The sequence below is a fragment of the Phyllopteryx taeniolatus genome, chromosome 14 (assembly GCF_024500385.1).
Source record: "Phyllopteryx taeniolatus isolate TA_2022b chromosome 14, UOR_Ptae_1.2, whole genome shotgun sequence".
NCBI classification, from domain to species: Eukaryota; Metazoa; Chordata; class Actinopteri; order Syngnathiformes; family Syngnathidae; genus Phyllopteryx; species Phyllopteryx taeniolatus.
Window position 1 is genome coordinate 9,303,887 of NC_084515.1, and position 17,148 is coordinate 9,321,034.

Sequence of the window (17,148 nt, forward strand, 5' to 3'; positions counted from 1 at the left end):
GTCATTCTCACTACATCCCTTAAACACTCTTCTCCCCTCTTTGATTAATTCCTATTCTCCTCTCCTGCCATCTTCCCTTTTCCTCCCATGCATACTCATATTTCTAACTGATGTGACCTATTTGCTGTTTCTTTACTTTCCAAAAGACATCACACAACTATTTTCTTATGGCCAGAAACCACTGAGAATAAACCCTCACTTAGCTTTCATTTCATGGTGGGGACTGTCAATGTATCGCTCTCAATGATCAACCCTGTGAGGTTTATTTTGGCCGGGTAGTCGAAAGATATTTTTATTATCATTAGATGAGGTGATGCAAATGAAAGTCAAGATAATCTTAAAATACAGATATATTGCCAGGAGAACTTGTATGGTACTAAAAGTCACAGCTCTTTGGGAAAGGATGAACGGTAAAATCACCCCCCCCCCCCCCCCACACACACACACACACACAAGACAGTCAATATACAAACACCGTATATAATCTCGGAAATTAATCTGCAACGCTTCAAACTGGTAAAGTAACAACAACAAAATAGCATCTTTTGTCGATTGTGTGGAATTGGTTCTTAATTAATCATACCTTTAGGCGACTGAGATCAAATTGAGCGCACAACTTGGTTCCAACCAGCAGTGGCGCTGTTGATTCACTTTGCTGTATAAAGAACAACAGCGTGAAGTCAGCTGGGTTAGTTGAGCGACCGTGAACACCTGCGCTGTGGCACAAATCTTCTGGCATCATTCTTCTTCTTAAGGCAATACGGGCATGGAAACAAGAGTTCAGAGAATTCATTCTCTCCCATAAAAATATTATTACAAAAAATATATATAATTATTCTTCCCATCGTCGATCAAGGAAATTTAGTCAACTGCATATCCCTAGTTTGTATTGAAGTTTGGCAGTGCAGCACACCTACATGCTGAAATGACGGGCCCACAATAGCAGTGACGTTCATCCCTGTTTCGTTCTTTTTCCTAGTGCATGGCTCTTTTCCAGATTGATTTATGAAATAAATTTCTCTATGAAACAAACCATCTGGTGTGTCAGGTTCCAATTAAATGCCAAAAGAGGTTTCATTTCAATGACATAATTGCAGGGAACAATTTCAGAGGACATGACATGTTTTTGCGAACCATGCTGAGCATAGATTTTGATGCTTTTAATATGTCCTTTCCAAAGATTTCTGCATCATCAGTTTCCCCCTATGCAACAGGAACAATGCAATCACCTAGCAACAAAAGGCCACAAAGAGCAGGTCAGACGCTTGGCAGATTACACTTCATTATTGCAGCCAACCTCGATAATAGACACTGACATTTATTCGTCTCCGTCTATCTGTCAAGCATGCTATTAGCCTGTCAAAGCACTATTAGACCACCCTGGTAATAAGGCCTATTTCGCTGTCATGGTTGCACAGTTTGGTTGGGTCTTCCCTCCAACTTCTGACTAATTCTTGAATTCAGTTAGTCATGAAATCCATCATATTTCACATATGGCATAATTATTCATCAATTTTAAATAAGGTTCTATGTTGTTGTTTTTTTGTCTTTCGAGAATGTGAAGCAAATCTGCATTTTAAGACCTGTACTGTACCTACTATTTTAAGACATCAGCCATTGTTCATTATTAGATCAAGATAAAGACTGTATGCTGCCTGTCACCCTAAATCAACTTCATGATGATTTTGACTTTTTAACAAAATGAGAGCTCTTATGTTTCATGTGTAGCTAAACAACCATAAAACATGTTTATAGCTACCTCCAGCATTGTTCTTAAAGACACACCTCCCCCAGTTATGTTGTTTTGAAGACTTGTGAAGACTAAACATTTATTTATTATTATTTTTTTTTACAAAAAGAGTGATGTCTATTTGCTTTAATAAACAAAAGTGCCATATTAGGTTATTGACAGTGTATGGTATGAAAAAAAGCTTTACTACACGTTTCTGGTGCCTAAGTTGTCGGCTAACGGTCCTTTGTGGTTGCAACTGTTGCAAAACAGTTTTTGTTGCGCTTGGAAAAAAAGAATGGAAGTGTGACATGCACAATTTTAATGGAGAGCGATAACGAGGAATCTTCAAATCTAAATATGTGTATACATCACCTCATACATCAACTATGGCTCATCTTTCACCTCACTGCAACTCCATTTTACCATGAAAGCCTTATAGATTTCTGTCCTTGCGCATGTTTCAGACCTACAGGAGCATGAAAAAGTCTATAGCAGAAAAGGACAGTCAACACAACGTCCTCGACACACACACCCACACCCACACACAAACAAAATGCCAGAAAGTATATGCTGAAGGTCCATTTCAATGGTTGGCTGAAGCTCCACCACAGGTACAAGCACGCATATACTGTAAATAAAAGAGGAGGATTGACAACCTTGCAACACAGCCTGAAAAAAGAAGCTGTTTTGCATGTATTTATCTTAAGGTCTCCTGCAGGCTGTGATTGGCTGGCAACCAGTTCAGGGTGTACCCCGCCTCCTGCCCGATGATAGCTGGGATAGGCTCCAGCACGCCCGCGACCCTAGTGAGGAGAAGCGGCTCAGAAAATGGATAGATGGATGGCTGGATGGATGGATGGTCTCCTGCAGGCTGGCTGATATTAAAGTATTCACCAGAGATGAACCTTCCCAGCTGGTGCACAACCGTAAAGTTGACCCGACCTGCTAGAAATACAAACCATGACCAATAACACTTATGCGACTCTCATAAGTGTTAATCTCATATGAATGCACAATTTAATTTAAAACACGTGAAAGCATCAAAACCCCACAAAGACCGTTCATCTTCTTGCTTTTGTTAACTCAGAGATCACGCGTGTGGGGCTATGTGAATCTTAAAATTTACAGACAGGTTTTGAGTGAGGTGCATCCTTCTGTGGTAGCAGAAGTGGAGACTCGCTGTGCGGCGCTGCACTCAAAATTAAGTCTCATTAAGCAAAGACCAATGGAAAACAACAAAGAGACTTGTCAGCCTGCAAGCTACAGATGTGAGCCTCAAAGACAGGAAAAGAGGATTTATAAATATTACCCCTGTACAAAAAAAACAAAACAAAAAAAAAAACTATTGCCTGGAGAAATATGTAAACTTGGGCTATCGCTATAATTGGTTTGATCTAGAAATAAACCACAAAGGAAGGAAATATGGCGCCTGTCAAAGATACGGTCGGAATATCAAATTTCCAGTCCTTTGTTTTGATTCGGGTAAGTGAGGGCGCTTATATTGTATGTTGGCTAGCTAACCAGCTACGATTTTGCTTCAAACCTAACAGTTATTACTCACAGCTGAGCTATGTAAATTCCCTTTGGCACTGCAGTCAGCTGTGCTGTGACCTGAGACGCTGAAATGCACACTGTGCAAAACGGTATTCTGAATTGAAATTTCTCACACATGCATTGAAACTAAATCTTACTTTTGCCCTGTGAGGAGGAACAAGAGGTAAGAGACATGGCTGCAAATATTGTCCAAAGACAGATACCATAATGTAAATGATGACTTAAGGCTAATTACTCCAGATTCATAGTTATCACACCTTGTCACTTCAGCCACTTACCGGCCTGGTTGGTGGTGATGTCTATAGACACATGCTGTGACGGATAGGGGCTCTTATTGCTGACGCCGTTGACAGCCTGTATCTCAAAGCTGTATAGCGTGTGCGCCAGCAGGTTACTGATGAACACCCTGGTCTCGGTCAGACCCAGCTGACGAGGGACAAATTCCACATTGTCGTCACAGTGGGAGCAGGAGCGCCGGTCGGCCTGGCACTTTTTGCACAAGATGTTGTAAACGACATCGCCGCGGCCGCCCGTCTCCCTTGGAGAATGCCACTCGAGGATCACAGACGTCTCATTCACAATGGATATGACATTTCGCGGGCTGGATGGGACACCTGTAGAGACACACGGCATGTGTAAGCCAAAGGCCAGTGAATCCTGGACTTCTACAGAGAACAAGTCACACTGTAAGGAATCTAAAAGTAAAAGACATGTTTGCCGATGACAAATTCTATTCTGTGCAATTGGGTCGGTTAAGTTAGCGTAACATGTTGTTGGCAAAGGCCACTCATCTTATCCCTCTTTCTCCAGCACAATTTGAATGCTAATTTATTCCACTCACACCCAGAGGGATCATACCGCGAAACGTTTGTGTCTATCAAACATTGGTTATTTAGCAAAATGCAGTGTTGCATGGAGTATTCTTATCCAAGTGGCTCTGGAGAGTCACGCTCCCATTCACTCCCCAGGAGCACACAGCTGGAGCAAAACCTCCAAAATGATATTCATGGAAAAAAAAATAAAAAATCACAGGACGATAAAACAAAGTGCTTTGCTTGAGTGGCGCATTCAGATTCATTGCTGCTTTAAAAAAGGGACTTGTTTGCCAGCACCCACTTGGAGTGCAGACTTTAAGAGTTCAAATGACTGCGTAGATTTTTCGGTGCATGTGGGAGTCCCTCAAGCTGCTCACCGATATCTTGGCCCTAACATGGCACACATGGCCATTCACAGAGCAAAGCTGCTTAGGTTGGGTAAGACTTCCCTGGAGACCATATTTGAAAGCTCTTCATCCCTGTGAAGTCTGACCTTTATATTAAAAGAAGTTGAATGACACTATTTCTCACATACGTAGTAGCAGAAAGCATTTCAAAAGTTACTCATTTCTCTGATATAATGTTACTCCTCTCTTACCACTGACAGAAAGTAGAACATTGTTTGTGTATTCCTTAGTTTAGGATGTTTCAAGACAAGAAAAGGTTTAACTACTCATGTAATTCCTAAAGTCAGGAAAATATTAGGCTTTACACGAGCAGGATTTTTGGGGCCGATCACCGATCAGCGAGTTTAAAAAAACGATCACAAGATGGAGGAATGTGTCTATTTAAATGACCTGTTCATTTACTGTATATACTTGTGTACTTAATTGCTCAAAAAAATATATTTACAATGAATAATGTATCTTTGTTCCTTTATTTATGCCAGTGAGGCATAGTGACAGAACAAATGAATGGTCTTCTATTAGATGGCAGGAAGTAAATACAGTAATTAATGTATCCACTTTTTGTGACATTTTTGTTTAATAACTTCTTTGGCCGTCAGATATTTACAGTACTACCTGAAAAGACACGCGACAAGGCTAAAACTAAACTAGCTGTTGGATTCAAATATACTGCACGCGGGGACACGGAGTCAATGTCCTTTGCAGAGCCGATCAATGACATCATTGACCAGATCGGCGAATTATGACATTAAAGCCGATCAGCATAAAATGCTAAATATCGGCCGATACCGATCAGCCCGATCAAATCAGTGTAAAGTCTAGAAAATATTAGTTGAAACCATTGAGCTGAACTACTTCAAACATCTTCAATATTTGATCTGACAATAATTTCCGGAAGTTGATAGCTTGGTTAAAAGTTTTAACCACGTAGTGTGCCTAAAATGATCATTGATTGTTTCGAATTTGATGTGCGCTAGCTAACATGGACTTGTGTCATATCATTAAATAGCAGTTTGTTCTTCCTTAGATATCAGACAATGGTTTCGGAATATTTATGATTGGTTGAGAAATACGACTTGTCTTTACTATAGACCTAATTAAGTTACAAGACAAATTAAAAATTGAAAACTGGCAGACCTTAGACAAGGAGCAGGTACCCAGCAACCTGACTTTTTATCTGAGCTACTTCCGACAGCATTAATATTTTACAAATGTGTGTTGCATTGTTAAAATCGGAGGGGTTCTTCGTTAGATACACAATAAGATTAGTTGAGATTTACGACTTGTAGTAAAAATAAGACTAAATTTGCATGAAAATGTGACTTTTTAACCACTTGCACACAAATATTTGGGTCTCTAGATTGCCTGCCCACCAAGCAAAGCAGAAACTACTCAACCGAAGAAATCTCTTGTTAGCGTTCTGAAAATGTGTCTGTGAGCAAGCCCTTTTGAATTTTGACAGACTGCGATGTAACACTGATGCTAATTTAAATAATACCACCCCTGCCCATGACTTGCCAGCTAAGCTGAGCAAATACCCACCAGTTTTACTGTCAAAGCCAAAAGGTAAGCAGATCTTCAGTGTTAGCACAGATACACTGGTATCACATACTTGAATGTGCTGCTAAGCTGAGCTGTTGACATGGGGTAAAGGGTTTTTGTATTTGCCAGTGTATCTGCTGCATGTGCCACATGGACAGATCTGCACTTTATAGTTGACAAGTGTAATTTGCTGGTTCGGTAATGAAGTGCTGTCTCAACAAGTGACAATACAATCCCCAAAAACATTTACTATTTCGGGCTCGCATTTATATTAAAACTGTAGGCTGCTAAAGAAAAAGTAGCCTAATCGTAACACCCTAGCTTCTACCGTAGCGGTTTCAGCCAGAGTGTTACAAGTGACTATTAAGTGTGCATAATAATGCATCCTTTTTTGTATTTTGACCAAAGAACAGGAATGGCTTGAAATTGTGGGGAAAAAAAACTATATGCTTGTCTCATTTAAGTTGTTGCTATGCATGATATAACAAGAGATGTTTTTACTTGTGTTCAACCTTAAAGGTTCCACTGAGCTTTCATTCTGCTGTATTTTCATTAGTTACATGCATTACACACAGAGACACAGATCAAATCTACACAAACGCATGAGTGAGGTGGTACCTCAATGGCGTTATGACCCCGTTTTGGATGGTTTGGTGTCTTGCTTGAGGGCATCTCAACCCTAAGTCCGGTCTTTATGAAATGAACCACTGCCACTTGTTTGATGCCACTGACAATACAAAGAAGGACTTCACCCTTTTCAGCATAGTATGTTGACACCGACACAACGGACCATTGTCTCTGCAAATCCTTGTGGGATTTCCCTCTAGAGCTGAAACGAAGTGCATCCTTGTCTCAGCGTTCCAGCAACAAGGCGTCGGTGACAGGAAGAGTGTACCCTTATTGGTGTGATTATTATGGTCTGGCTGAGAGGACCGCAGCTCCACATATATGGTGAAATGGACCATAATTTTCTATTATACAGTATGTGGGGGACTGCAGGAGGCCATATACTGTAAGAAGTATCACTACTGCACAATAGGCACTTAAATGTTATTCACATTGCTTGTGTTTGTATGGGCATATCCCCCAAACATACAGGGAATTTACCTCTGTCCATGTGTAAAAGGCATGTGACATGAACGTGTATGCCTGAACTGTGTGTTTCCAAGTTTGGCCTCCATCTGTGTGAGTCATAGACACTAGGAAAAATAACTACGACTTATGTCATCCATTTCAGAGGGTGACAGAGGCTCCTCACCCCGTTGTCCCGGCTCCAGCTGAGCTACACGTGTTGGAATGACATGGGAAATCAGATGCGACTGCCACTTATCCAGCGATTTTCAGACTATTAGTGCAGCCCATGGAAATTTTAATTGGCCATAGGATTTAATTTGTTGGAAACGTTCCTTACAGGCTCTCAGCTGGTCTTCATTTAGCCATGCCAGTCACAATTGTTTGTGCTCAGAGACACGCTTCTTTCATTTAAATAGTATTTCAGGGGAGAGATATCATCACATCCAGGCAGGCTCGGTTGGAAAAAAGGTCTTTAATTTAATAGTTAAATCAGATGAATGAGTGCAACCGGCCAGGTCATATGCTCAAGGGCAGTGAGTGGGTGTATTATATCATGCCAATTATATTATGCACTAAAGGCATGCTTAAAAAACAAAACAAAAAAACAAACACTTTTGTGCTGTTAATAAGCATTTCGTAATGCTAGATAGATAGATAGATAGATAGATAGATAGATAGATAGATAGATAGATAGATAGATAGATAGATAATCTCTCTCTATATACATCTTCCTGCTAAGTCCTCTGAAACAATGCTCTCATGCTTTTTTCCTGTTGATTACTCACAGCATGGTGCTTCATCTCTGCATCCTTTCTCCCTTACAACCCAGTCAGCACCGATTCCATCGACTGACTTACCTTAGCTACCACTCGGCTTGTCACACCTCCCCCCCACTCACATACAGAGGCAAAAAAAACAAAACAAAAAATCTACAGGCCCACGAAAATGTTTACCGATTGCACCATTCTGGTATATGAATATGGTAGATTGGGATGGTGAAGAGATTAGATAGTTTGGTCTATCCCCAAGGGCATGTGGAATGTACGGGAGGGGGCAATGACGTGAAGCTCCCTCCTGACAGAGCCAGGCATTGGCCTATCCATCAGCGAGCTAATCAGAGCGATCTAGAGCATACAGGGACCGGCCCCTCTGATGCAGGCCTGCAAGAAGCGCTAGAGCCTCTGCTGCCACAGAATGGCCTGATTTCAGTTATGCTGGTTGCTCTTTCAGGCACCAACAGCGTTAAAGAGATTCTTACAAGGATGATCTCACTGCCTACCCCCTGCTGAGATCTAGGGAAGCCAGAGCATTAAGCTAAGCTACTACTCTGTAGTCAGAGAAGCATTGGAGATGCTGTTGCAAGATAATTCCTTTACCGCAAATTTGAGGAGGAATTGCAGTGACTTTTCAGTGCTCAAAGGGGCAGTTGACATTTTTTCCCCATTCCTGAATAAAAAGCTACTTTACAACTTTGATTTTCCCTTTAACATTGGTGTCACAGAACACCAACGGTGAGTTGTCAAGCAGGGAAGGTTGGGGAACATGTGCAAGAGCATCACTTTGCAGACAGTCCAGGGCAACGGATGAGTCAATCTACCTTATTTGGGTATTCTGTGGCCCTGTCATGACCACCCTGTACGTGACTTAGCAGAGAGACACAGTGAGTCAGATACTGTAAGTGGCCGTAGTGTCTTTGCTGAAATGACAACATCCCACCGTGTTTGACAAAGTCATCCCATGATTGTCCAGGCCTTCGATGCATAACGCAAGATTGTAGTACTTGGACTAACGTCTTTAGTTGTAAATATCTGGACTGCAAGCATTCAATACTCCCCATTCTCGGACAGATCTGTTGTCACCAGAAGAATGGTAAATGGTAAAATGGCAAATGGATTGCACTTATATAGCGCTTTATCTACACTATCACAGTGCCCAAACCACTTTACAAAGCCTCACACTCACCCATTCATACAACTGCTGCCATGCAAAGCGCTGCCAGGCCCACTGGGAGCAAATTAGGGTTCAGTGTCTTGCCCAAGGACACTTCCACATGCGGACAGTCTGAGCCGGGATTCGAACCACCTACCCTTCAGTCATTGGACAATCCGGTCTACCTACTGAGCCACAGCCGCCCATTCACCGGAAGAATGACAGTCATCACCACATTAATTGACTCTCTCTATTATATCTAACCAGCTGCCAATCGATGCACAAAGAGTTATTGAGTGCCTGGATTTTGGTCTTTAACCAAAACAAATGTCATATGCGATTCCCTCACCATGAATAACCAAATATCTTGCTGTAACTTCTGTCCCAGATGACCACAGCAAATCACTCACATGATTTGGCACAGTTTTTACACCAAATGCCCTTTCTGATGCAAACCACCCATCTTTTGTCCGTGCTTGGGACCGGACTTGGGACTGTGGCTGGATATTGGGGCACTGGCCGGGAATCAAAATGCACAAAAGGCAGCATCATGTATTACTACATTACCTGACTAATAGCCATATATAATATTCCCTAAAAACAATAAGTGTGAGCTTGGAGTTGAACTGTCCTAGGAAGTAGAGAACAAAATAAAAGGAATAAACTGATGTGGTCAGGTTGAAAAGAGCAAGTGCCAACACACAGTGCATTTAGAAACGGATCAGATACCAGAGGGCAACAACCTCTACTTGGGACTTCTTGGGGAGAGCTAAGGGCCTCGAGGTACAAGCAGATGGTGTGCTTGATGGAGCAACCACTAATACACCAGAGAGATGTTGTGCGCTATGCCAAGGGAGACCAGGCATGATGAGAGAAGCTCCAAAGCCTAAAGGTGTGGATGGATTCATTGGGGAGCAGTTGGAACAGCCAAGCAGACAGCTGTGCTGCACTGAGGCACCTCCACAGCCTTCAGGCATTTATTTTAAAAGATTTAAAAAAAATGTTTTTTATACCCATTAGATTCACTAGTAGATAAGCAATTACAAAAAGTCCCATTAGCAATGACTGTATAATAAACTCTATAAACTCTAAATGCAAAATCACACTAACCTGCTGTGAGACTAGCAGCAGAGAGGTAAATACACTTTTTGCAGTTGTAATAGTGCTCTGCGGTGCATGTGTGTGGCAACAGGGACAACGTAAAATCTTAGCATACTGATTTTTTTAATCGTATTAAGTCAACTATGATGCTGTGAGTGGTTTTATTGGATCTCCGACAGATAGCACCGGTACAGTGTTGCTTCGCACCATCTGCCTGAGTAATTAGGACTTGAGGGTATGAAAGTAGATGGACAGAAAAAGAAACAACAATGATAATAACTAAACAAAGAGGAACTTTAATCAAGTCCACAGCCAAAACTGCAGTGACAGAAATTTTACAGTAAAGTCTGAAAAGTTGACGACCCCGAGATCATACAATTCAATGCCTCCAATGTTGTGCAAGATTGAGTTTGACTGTCCATCACTGTGTCTTCTTTACCATGTCACTGTACATCATTTGTCTTGTGTCACAAAGCTTGGGACACCACATTTATTATTTTCTTCATGTTGTTTACAGTTGCATTTAAAATGTTTCAATTCACTTGCATTTACCATCACGGTGCCACAGCACTGCGTTTCCTCGTCATACCACGGCAACGGATATACGGTTCAATGAATGGGTTGGTTGACGGCGTGCTGCCCTCTGCTAAGTGCAATGTGAAAAGGCCTTAAGACTCCAGAATCACCAAATGCATACTAAATATTGTCTGTTTAGATAATAAAGGGTTTGTGACAGGTTGATTCTTGGAGTGATTATTATATTATTACACTATATTTACATTATTTCCTATTGGAAATATTTCATCAAAACAGCAAAAAATGTGGAGGTTCCTCTCTACAGTGACTTGACTCCAACTAGCGCAAGACATCAACTTCTATGACGTTATGCTACATTGATGTTAAAGCTAAAGTGAACTATGCTAAGATGCATCTGCCCTATAACAGGCGGCAGGCACACTGTCAGAACATTTATGTCATGCCATGTACTTACTGGTGCAGGGTTCATCTGGCTGATCAGCGTCACCGCGGTAGTAGCCATTGCGACAGACACAGATGGTGGCGGCCTCAGCAGTGGAGCGGCTGTTCGGAGGGCACTGAAGGCACAGACCAGGACCCTGCGTTGACTTGAAAGTACCTGGTGGGCATGCTGGGGAAAAGAAAAATACTGTGTTAGTGGGAAGAAAAAAAAATAAAAATAATAATAATCCAAAAGATGATGCATCCTGACAACAACCTGGATGAAAATAGATGAAGACAGACAGGAGATCATATTGAAACTGACTCATTTCTGTGTCATTTATTGTGTTACGCATTAATCTTTAGGGGCCATGTTTTTACTGCTAACAAATATTCGAGCACAGCATGCTATAGAAATTTGGAAAAACTGGGTTACAAATGGCGGCACGGTGGCCGACTGGTTAGAGCGTCAGCCTCACAGTTCTGAGGACCCGGGTTCAATCCCTGGCCCCGCCTGTGTGGAGTTTGCATGTTCTCCCCGTGCCTGCGTGGGTTTTCTCCGGGCACTCCGGTTTCCTCCCACATCCCAAAAACATGCATTAATTGGAGACTCTAAATTGCCCGTAGGCATGACTGTGAGTGCGAATGGTTGTTTGTTTCTATGTGCCCTGCGATTGGCTGGCAACCAGTTCAGGGTGTACCCCGCCTCCTGCCCGATGACAGCTGGGATAGGCTCCAGCACGCCCGCGACCCTAGTGAGGAGAAGCGGCTCAGAAAATGGATGGATGGATGGGTTACAAATGTTCTCATGGCAAGTTAGTTGCACAAAAAAAACTTGAGTCTGTTATGTTTGAAATTTGAGAATTATCTTGATGTGAGATTTTTCCAGGGACTCTTACTTCCTCCAACATTCTAAAATCATGCATGTAGCTTGATTGAAGACTAAATTGTCCATGGGAGTAAATGTGAATGGTGGCTGGCAAATTATCCAGGGTGCACCCCGCCCAAAGTCAGCTGGGATAGGCTCCAGCTTACCCGTGAACCTACGGATGACAAGTGGTATCGAAAATGGATGGGTCAATGGACATTCCACAAGAATTGTGAATCAAAACACCATTTTGCCACAGAAATGCTTGCTGAGGCCGAGGCATGTAATCTCAAATAACTCCAAAATAAGTCATTTTTCCTACTAATTTACAGTGAATGATAGAATATCCCCATGCATTTTGCTGTAATCACAAGGGTTTCTCTTATGGTCTACTGACAAACAGAAATGATTCGAATTAACAACACATTCCAAGTTTTGAAGGGTCACTGTTTTTTGGGGGTTTTTTTACGTGCAAAATCCTGCACTAAAAGCACTGAAAACCGAGCTGGCAGTTGGCTCTATTCGCTCTTGGACAAGCACTTTGCACCTTACAATCACACATTGAGGCATGTTATGAGGAAAGGTTGAAAGTCTAACTTTTTTTTCTCAAAGCCATCATGTCAATGGCAAAAACAAAGTACAGAAGCCAAAAAGCAAGTCACTGTTTCATAATCAGATTTGCATCAGTATGAGGCAGTGACATTGCTTTGTTTGTGCAATGACTATTAGATTAAGAGTGGCTTCCCTTGGGACGAGTGTACGTTCCGGTGGTGGACCACTGTCAGTCAGCTGTGGTGGATTTAAAGAATGCATTAGCCCTTAATTTGAAAAGGCCAAAGTAGAGGATAAAGATTATTGTGGATGATATGAGCGCTGAAATAGAGGCAATAACCTCATTTGTTAACCATCACATCCACAAAGAATGAAAAGCAGAGATGGGCAAGAGTACGGAAGGAATTACCAACTGTAATAACCACGATAAATGTCTTACGCCTTACTGAGGTTGACAGACGCAGCGGCGTGGCTGCACCTCATGAGGGAGGCATTATACATTGAATGAAACAAACATCTTACTGATCCTGCTGTTTTTATGTTTTTGCAACATTATGGAATTGACTGGCTGAAAAATGAAAGTTTTAATCTGACAAATAAGAAGTGGTATGCTGTTAAATTCAAAACTACATGCAAGAGTTGCACATGTAGTTAATATAGCATCTGTTTTATATAAAACAGTTAAAGACCCTGTAAAATGAATTCAGAGATTTGTTTCTAATACATGAAACATGTTTCAAGATAACTGCTGAAAATATGTGCAGAGACTCACAACTATGTATTATTGATTTATGGAGCTAGAGTATTAAACTGTTGTTCACCATTTCAGTTTTCCTTATTTTGGGGGGCTAGCTAAAAAGGGGGACAGTGACGCACTTGGGTTCGACATAAGTCCCCCCCTCCCTCACTACAGTATACTGTATAAGAACTGAGTGCCTTCGTTCACATCAGTGGTTATCCGGCGGAATTGCGAGTTGCTATAATCATTTGACCCATTTCTACCACTACAGCATGCAGTGAGCTAGCTAGCTGTGCCTACCCCCCCCCCCCCCCCCCCCCCAAAAAAAGGAGGAGGTGCCGAGCCCACTGCCCGTTCGCTGCGCCACCTCCGAGGAGCCTCCACGAGCCAGTTAACTCACGAGCTAGCACCTCTCGTAGTGCAGTGGAAAGCCCCGCGACAACCCGCTGGGATATATTTTAACTACCGTAGGCTTCAAGCAGAAATATATTTTAGGCTCAAACAGACGTGTGGGCATAAGATGAAGGCTAGATGAAGCAGCATCCATTTTTAAGCGGGGCGTGATTTCACACATTCATCAGACACGCCCACAGCATTTGAGAGTGGAGACAACGGCATGATTGTTTACGATTTTGAAGCCTCATTTGATATATATATATATGTATATATATATATATATATATATATATATATATATATATATATATATATATTTTTTTTTTATTTTTTTATTTTTTTATTTTTTCAATCATTCTTATTGGGCAGGGTTGTTAAGAGCACTTTTCTCTGTGGTGTGTCTAATTTCAAAGACATTTACAGTACCTCCACTTTACAGAGGGGTGTATAGTGCAGTTACTGCATAGTAAATGTAAACCTTTGCATCAGACAAGCTTTTAAGATTACATGTTTGCTTCATAAAAAATGCATCAACATGCAGCTCTACTATTCTGTTAAAAATGATCAAAACAACTCTGCTATCCCCTTTCTTCAACCACTCTCTGATGAGCTGCTGGTTAAGGATAGCGAGTGTGATTGAAGAAACTGGGTGAAGGAGAAAGAGGAGGCCAAGACGCACACACGCACATGCACGCGCACTCACACAGCGGCCACTGCACCCAACAGCGTGTTCTCCAGACTTACCAGGGGCTAAAAGACTGGCCTGATGTCTCGTTGCAGAACAGCGCTCGGACCCAGTTACCACATACAAACACAAAGATGCATACACGCAGGACTAGACCCCAACAACCACAGACAGCTTATAAAACAACCCCAGGAGCTGTGAGGCAGATTAAAGCCGCGCTTCACAGGAGCAAAACAAACTGCAATGCCGCGATTGCACCCGAGCAATCATAGGAATAAGTGTGTCTGTATGAAACTATGCAGCATTTGCAGGAAAGCAATTTAAGCCCCGGCATAGTTTACGTGTGTGTGTGTTTGTCATTACATCATATTTTTGATCACACATCTCCTAATACAAGGATATTGAGACTGTTAAAACCTTTATTGGTCATGTGGGGAAAATCATCTGCGATAGCAATAACTTAATAACTCAAATATGTTAGTGACAATGGAAGAAAAAGGCGGCATGGTGGCCGACTGGATAGGGCGTCTGAGAGAGTTCCTTTTATATACCCTTGTGCAAAAAGCAAGGTCCTGAAAAAATAGGTTTGGATGAATAAAGAACAAATTTCAGACACTCCAAAATGCTATATAATAAAGGTATGACCAACTCTCTATTTTCCCCTTGTGTTGTAAATCTATATTCAGTGAACCCCCGCCGATTTGCAAAAACATTTTCGCCTAGCTGCAAAAATTTTTTTTGTAGTGTTTTTCATACAAATATTTACTGTAATTATGCGTCAACTACTGCATTAGCAAAGGTAAGTGACTACAGCTCCATTAGCCAAGGATCCCCTGTAACTGATCCCTTGTAACTGGTGTTGTGAAAGTACCTTGAGGGAATTACAGTCTCTCAGGACTTGAAGTGGGCGACCAACATCAACTCCGTCCTCAACAAGGCCCAGCAGAGGATGTACTTCCTGCGGCTTCTGAGAAAGCACGGCCTGCCACAGGAGCTGCTGAGGCGGTTCTACACAGCGGTCATCGAATCAGTCCTGTGTTCTTCCATCACAGTCTGGTTTAGTGCTGCTACATAAAAAGACAAACTCCGACTGCAACGGACAATAAAACTGCTGAAAGGATTGTCGGTACCCCCCTACCCACTCTTGAGGACTTGCACGCTGCCAGAACTAAGACAAGAGCGTGCAAAGTCCTCTCGGACCCTCCACATCCCGGTCACTGGCATCTTCCAGCTCCTTCCTTCAGGTAGGCGCTACCGATCAATGCAAACTAGAACTAGCAGACATTCCAACTGCTTCTTCCCTATTGCGATCAACTTCTTAAACACCTAACCTACAATTCTATTGCAACATGCTGGCAATTTTTTTTGACTTGAGTTTGTTGTCACATTTCTGTGGGGCCAATTATATATTACTCGTGCACTCACTGTAGTAGCATCGCCACGCTCCACTATTTGCATATCTGTTGTTGACCGATACTGGCCACTCATGCCAGAGTGGCATTTGCTCCATTTGCACACTGATTGAGGAGTATCTGCAACATTTGCACAACCAACATTGTCCCAGATTATCGCGGTACTCGTCACTTTAAACTGCATACACTCCTTGAAGGCTCGGCGCCCTTTGCACAATGGTCATTGCACCGGACTATTGCAATATTAGTCATTCGAACTGCTCTAAGTGCTAGAGGACTCTGCATCTTTTGCACAATTGTCAAAACAATAAAATAAAATAAATTTACCGGCATTACCAGATAACTATTAACCCTTTATTGCTCAGTGACTGTTTTTTTGTCAATGTCTTTATGTCTCAAAAGTGTTCTCTGTCAATTGACTGTCTGTTGTCGTACAAGAGCGGCTCCAACTACCGGAGACAAATTCCTTGTGTGTTTTTTGGACATACTTGGCAAATAAAGATGATTCTGATTCTGATGTACTCACATTATTTTTTGATCAATCCTCATCCACAAATCCATCAAAGTCCTCATCTTCTGTATCCGAAATGAACAGCAGTTCTCCATCAAACATGCCGGGTTCCCTCTCGTCAATGTCGGAGTCAGTCTCGTTGCCGTGGAGCTGTTCCGCAATGATGCCGGCTTTCACGAAAGCTCGGACAACAGTCAAAGCAGATACCTTAGCCCAGGCATCCACAATCCATTCACATATGGTGGCGCAACTCGCCCGGCGCTGCCTGCTAGTCTTAGTAAAGCTGTGTTCGCCATCTGTCATCCATCGCTCCCACGCCGATCGCAACTTCACTTTGAACACCCTGTTTACACCAATGTCCAGCGGTTGGAGTTCCTTCGTCAAGCCTCCCGGAATGATGGCATGCTCCGAGTTCATTTGCTGCACTTGGTTTTTCACAGCGGTTGTGAGATGGGCGCGCATGGAGTCACAGATCAACAGGGACAGTGACCCGTGTAAAAAACCATCCGGTCTCTTTACGTACACCTCACTCAGCCATTCTTTCATTTTCTCCTCGTCCATCCAGCAATGCTGTCCTCAGTCACGTCCGCCTTTCCTTTATATCGGCAGAAATGCTCCCAGTCAGTCAAGCGGAGCGCTCATCAAAGTCACACAACATTTACAGATTTTGGAACTCAGTGCACACATAAGGCGTGCCGCATTATAAGGTGCCCCGTCCATTTTGGAGAAAATTTAAGACTTTTAAGTGTGCCTTATGATCGTGAAAATACAGTAATTATTGGACTTGTACAGGCTGTATGCAAAGCTATAACCTTCATTCTGAATATATTTGGTTGTATTTTATATTTTAAATGATTAAATGTAAATTGTATTT

At 42.2% G+C, this 17,148-nt stretch overlaps 1 protein-coding gene across 3 annotated transcripts in view; it reads right to left on the bottom strand.

Moving 5' to 3' along the window:
- The window catches only part of LOC133488900 (ephrin type-B receptor 1-B), a 196,271-nt gene that overhangs the window by 59,254 nt on the left and 119,869 nt on the right, over positions 1–17,148 (bottom strand). For 2 of the 3 annotated variants that reach the window (XM_061797414.1, XM_061797412.1), the window contains exons 4-5: positions 11,146–11,301; positions 3,565–3,900 (exon numbers count right to left, since the gene is read on the bottom strand). In XM_061797414.1, the coding sequence (XP_061653398.1) occupies positions 3,565–3,900; positions 11,146–11,301 (492 nt within the window). The remainder of the gene's footprint in view (positions 1–3,564; positions 3,901–11,145; positions 11,302–17,148) is intronic. The other variant, XM_061797415.1, reaches the window with a different exon arrangement.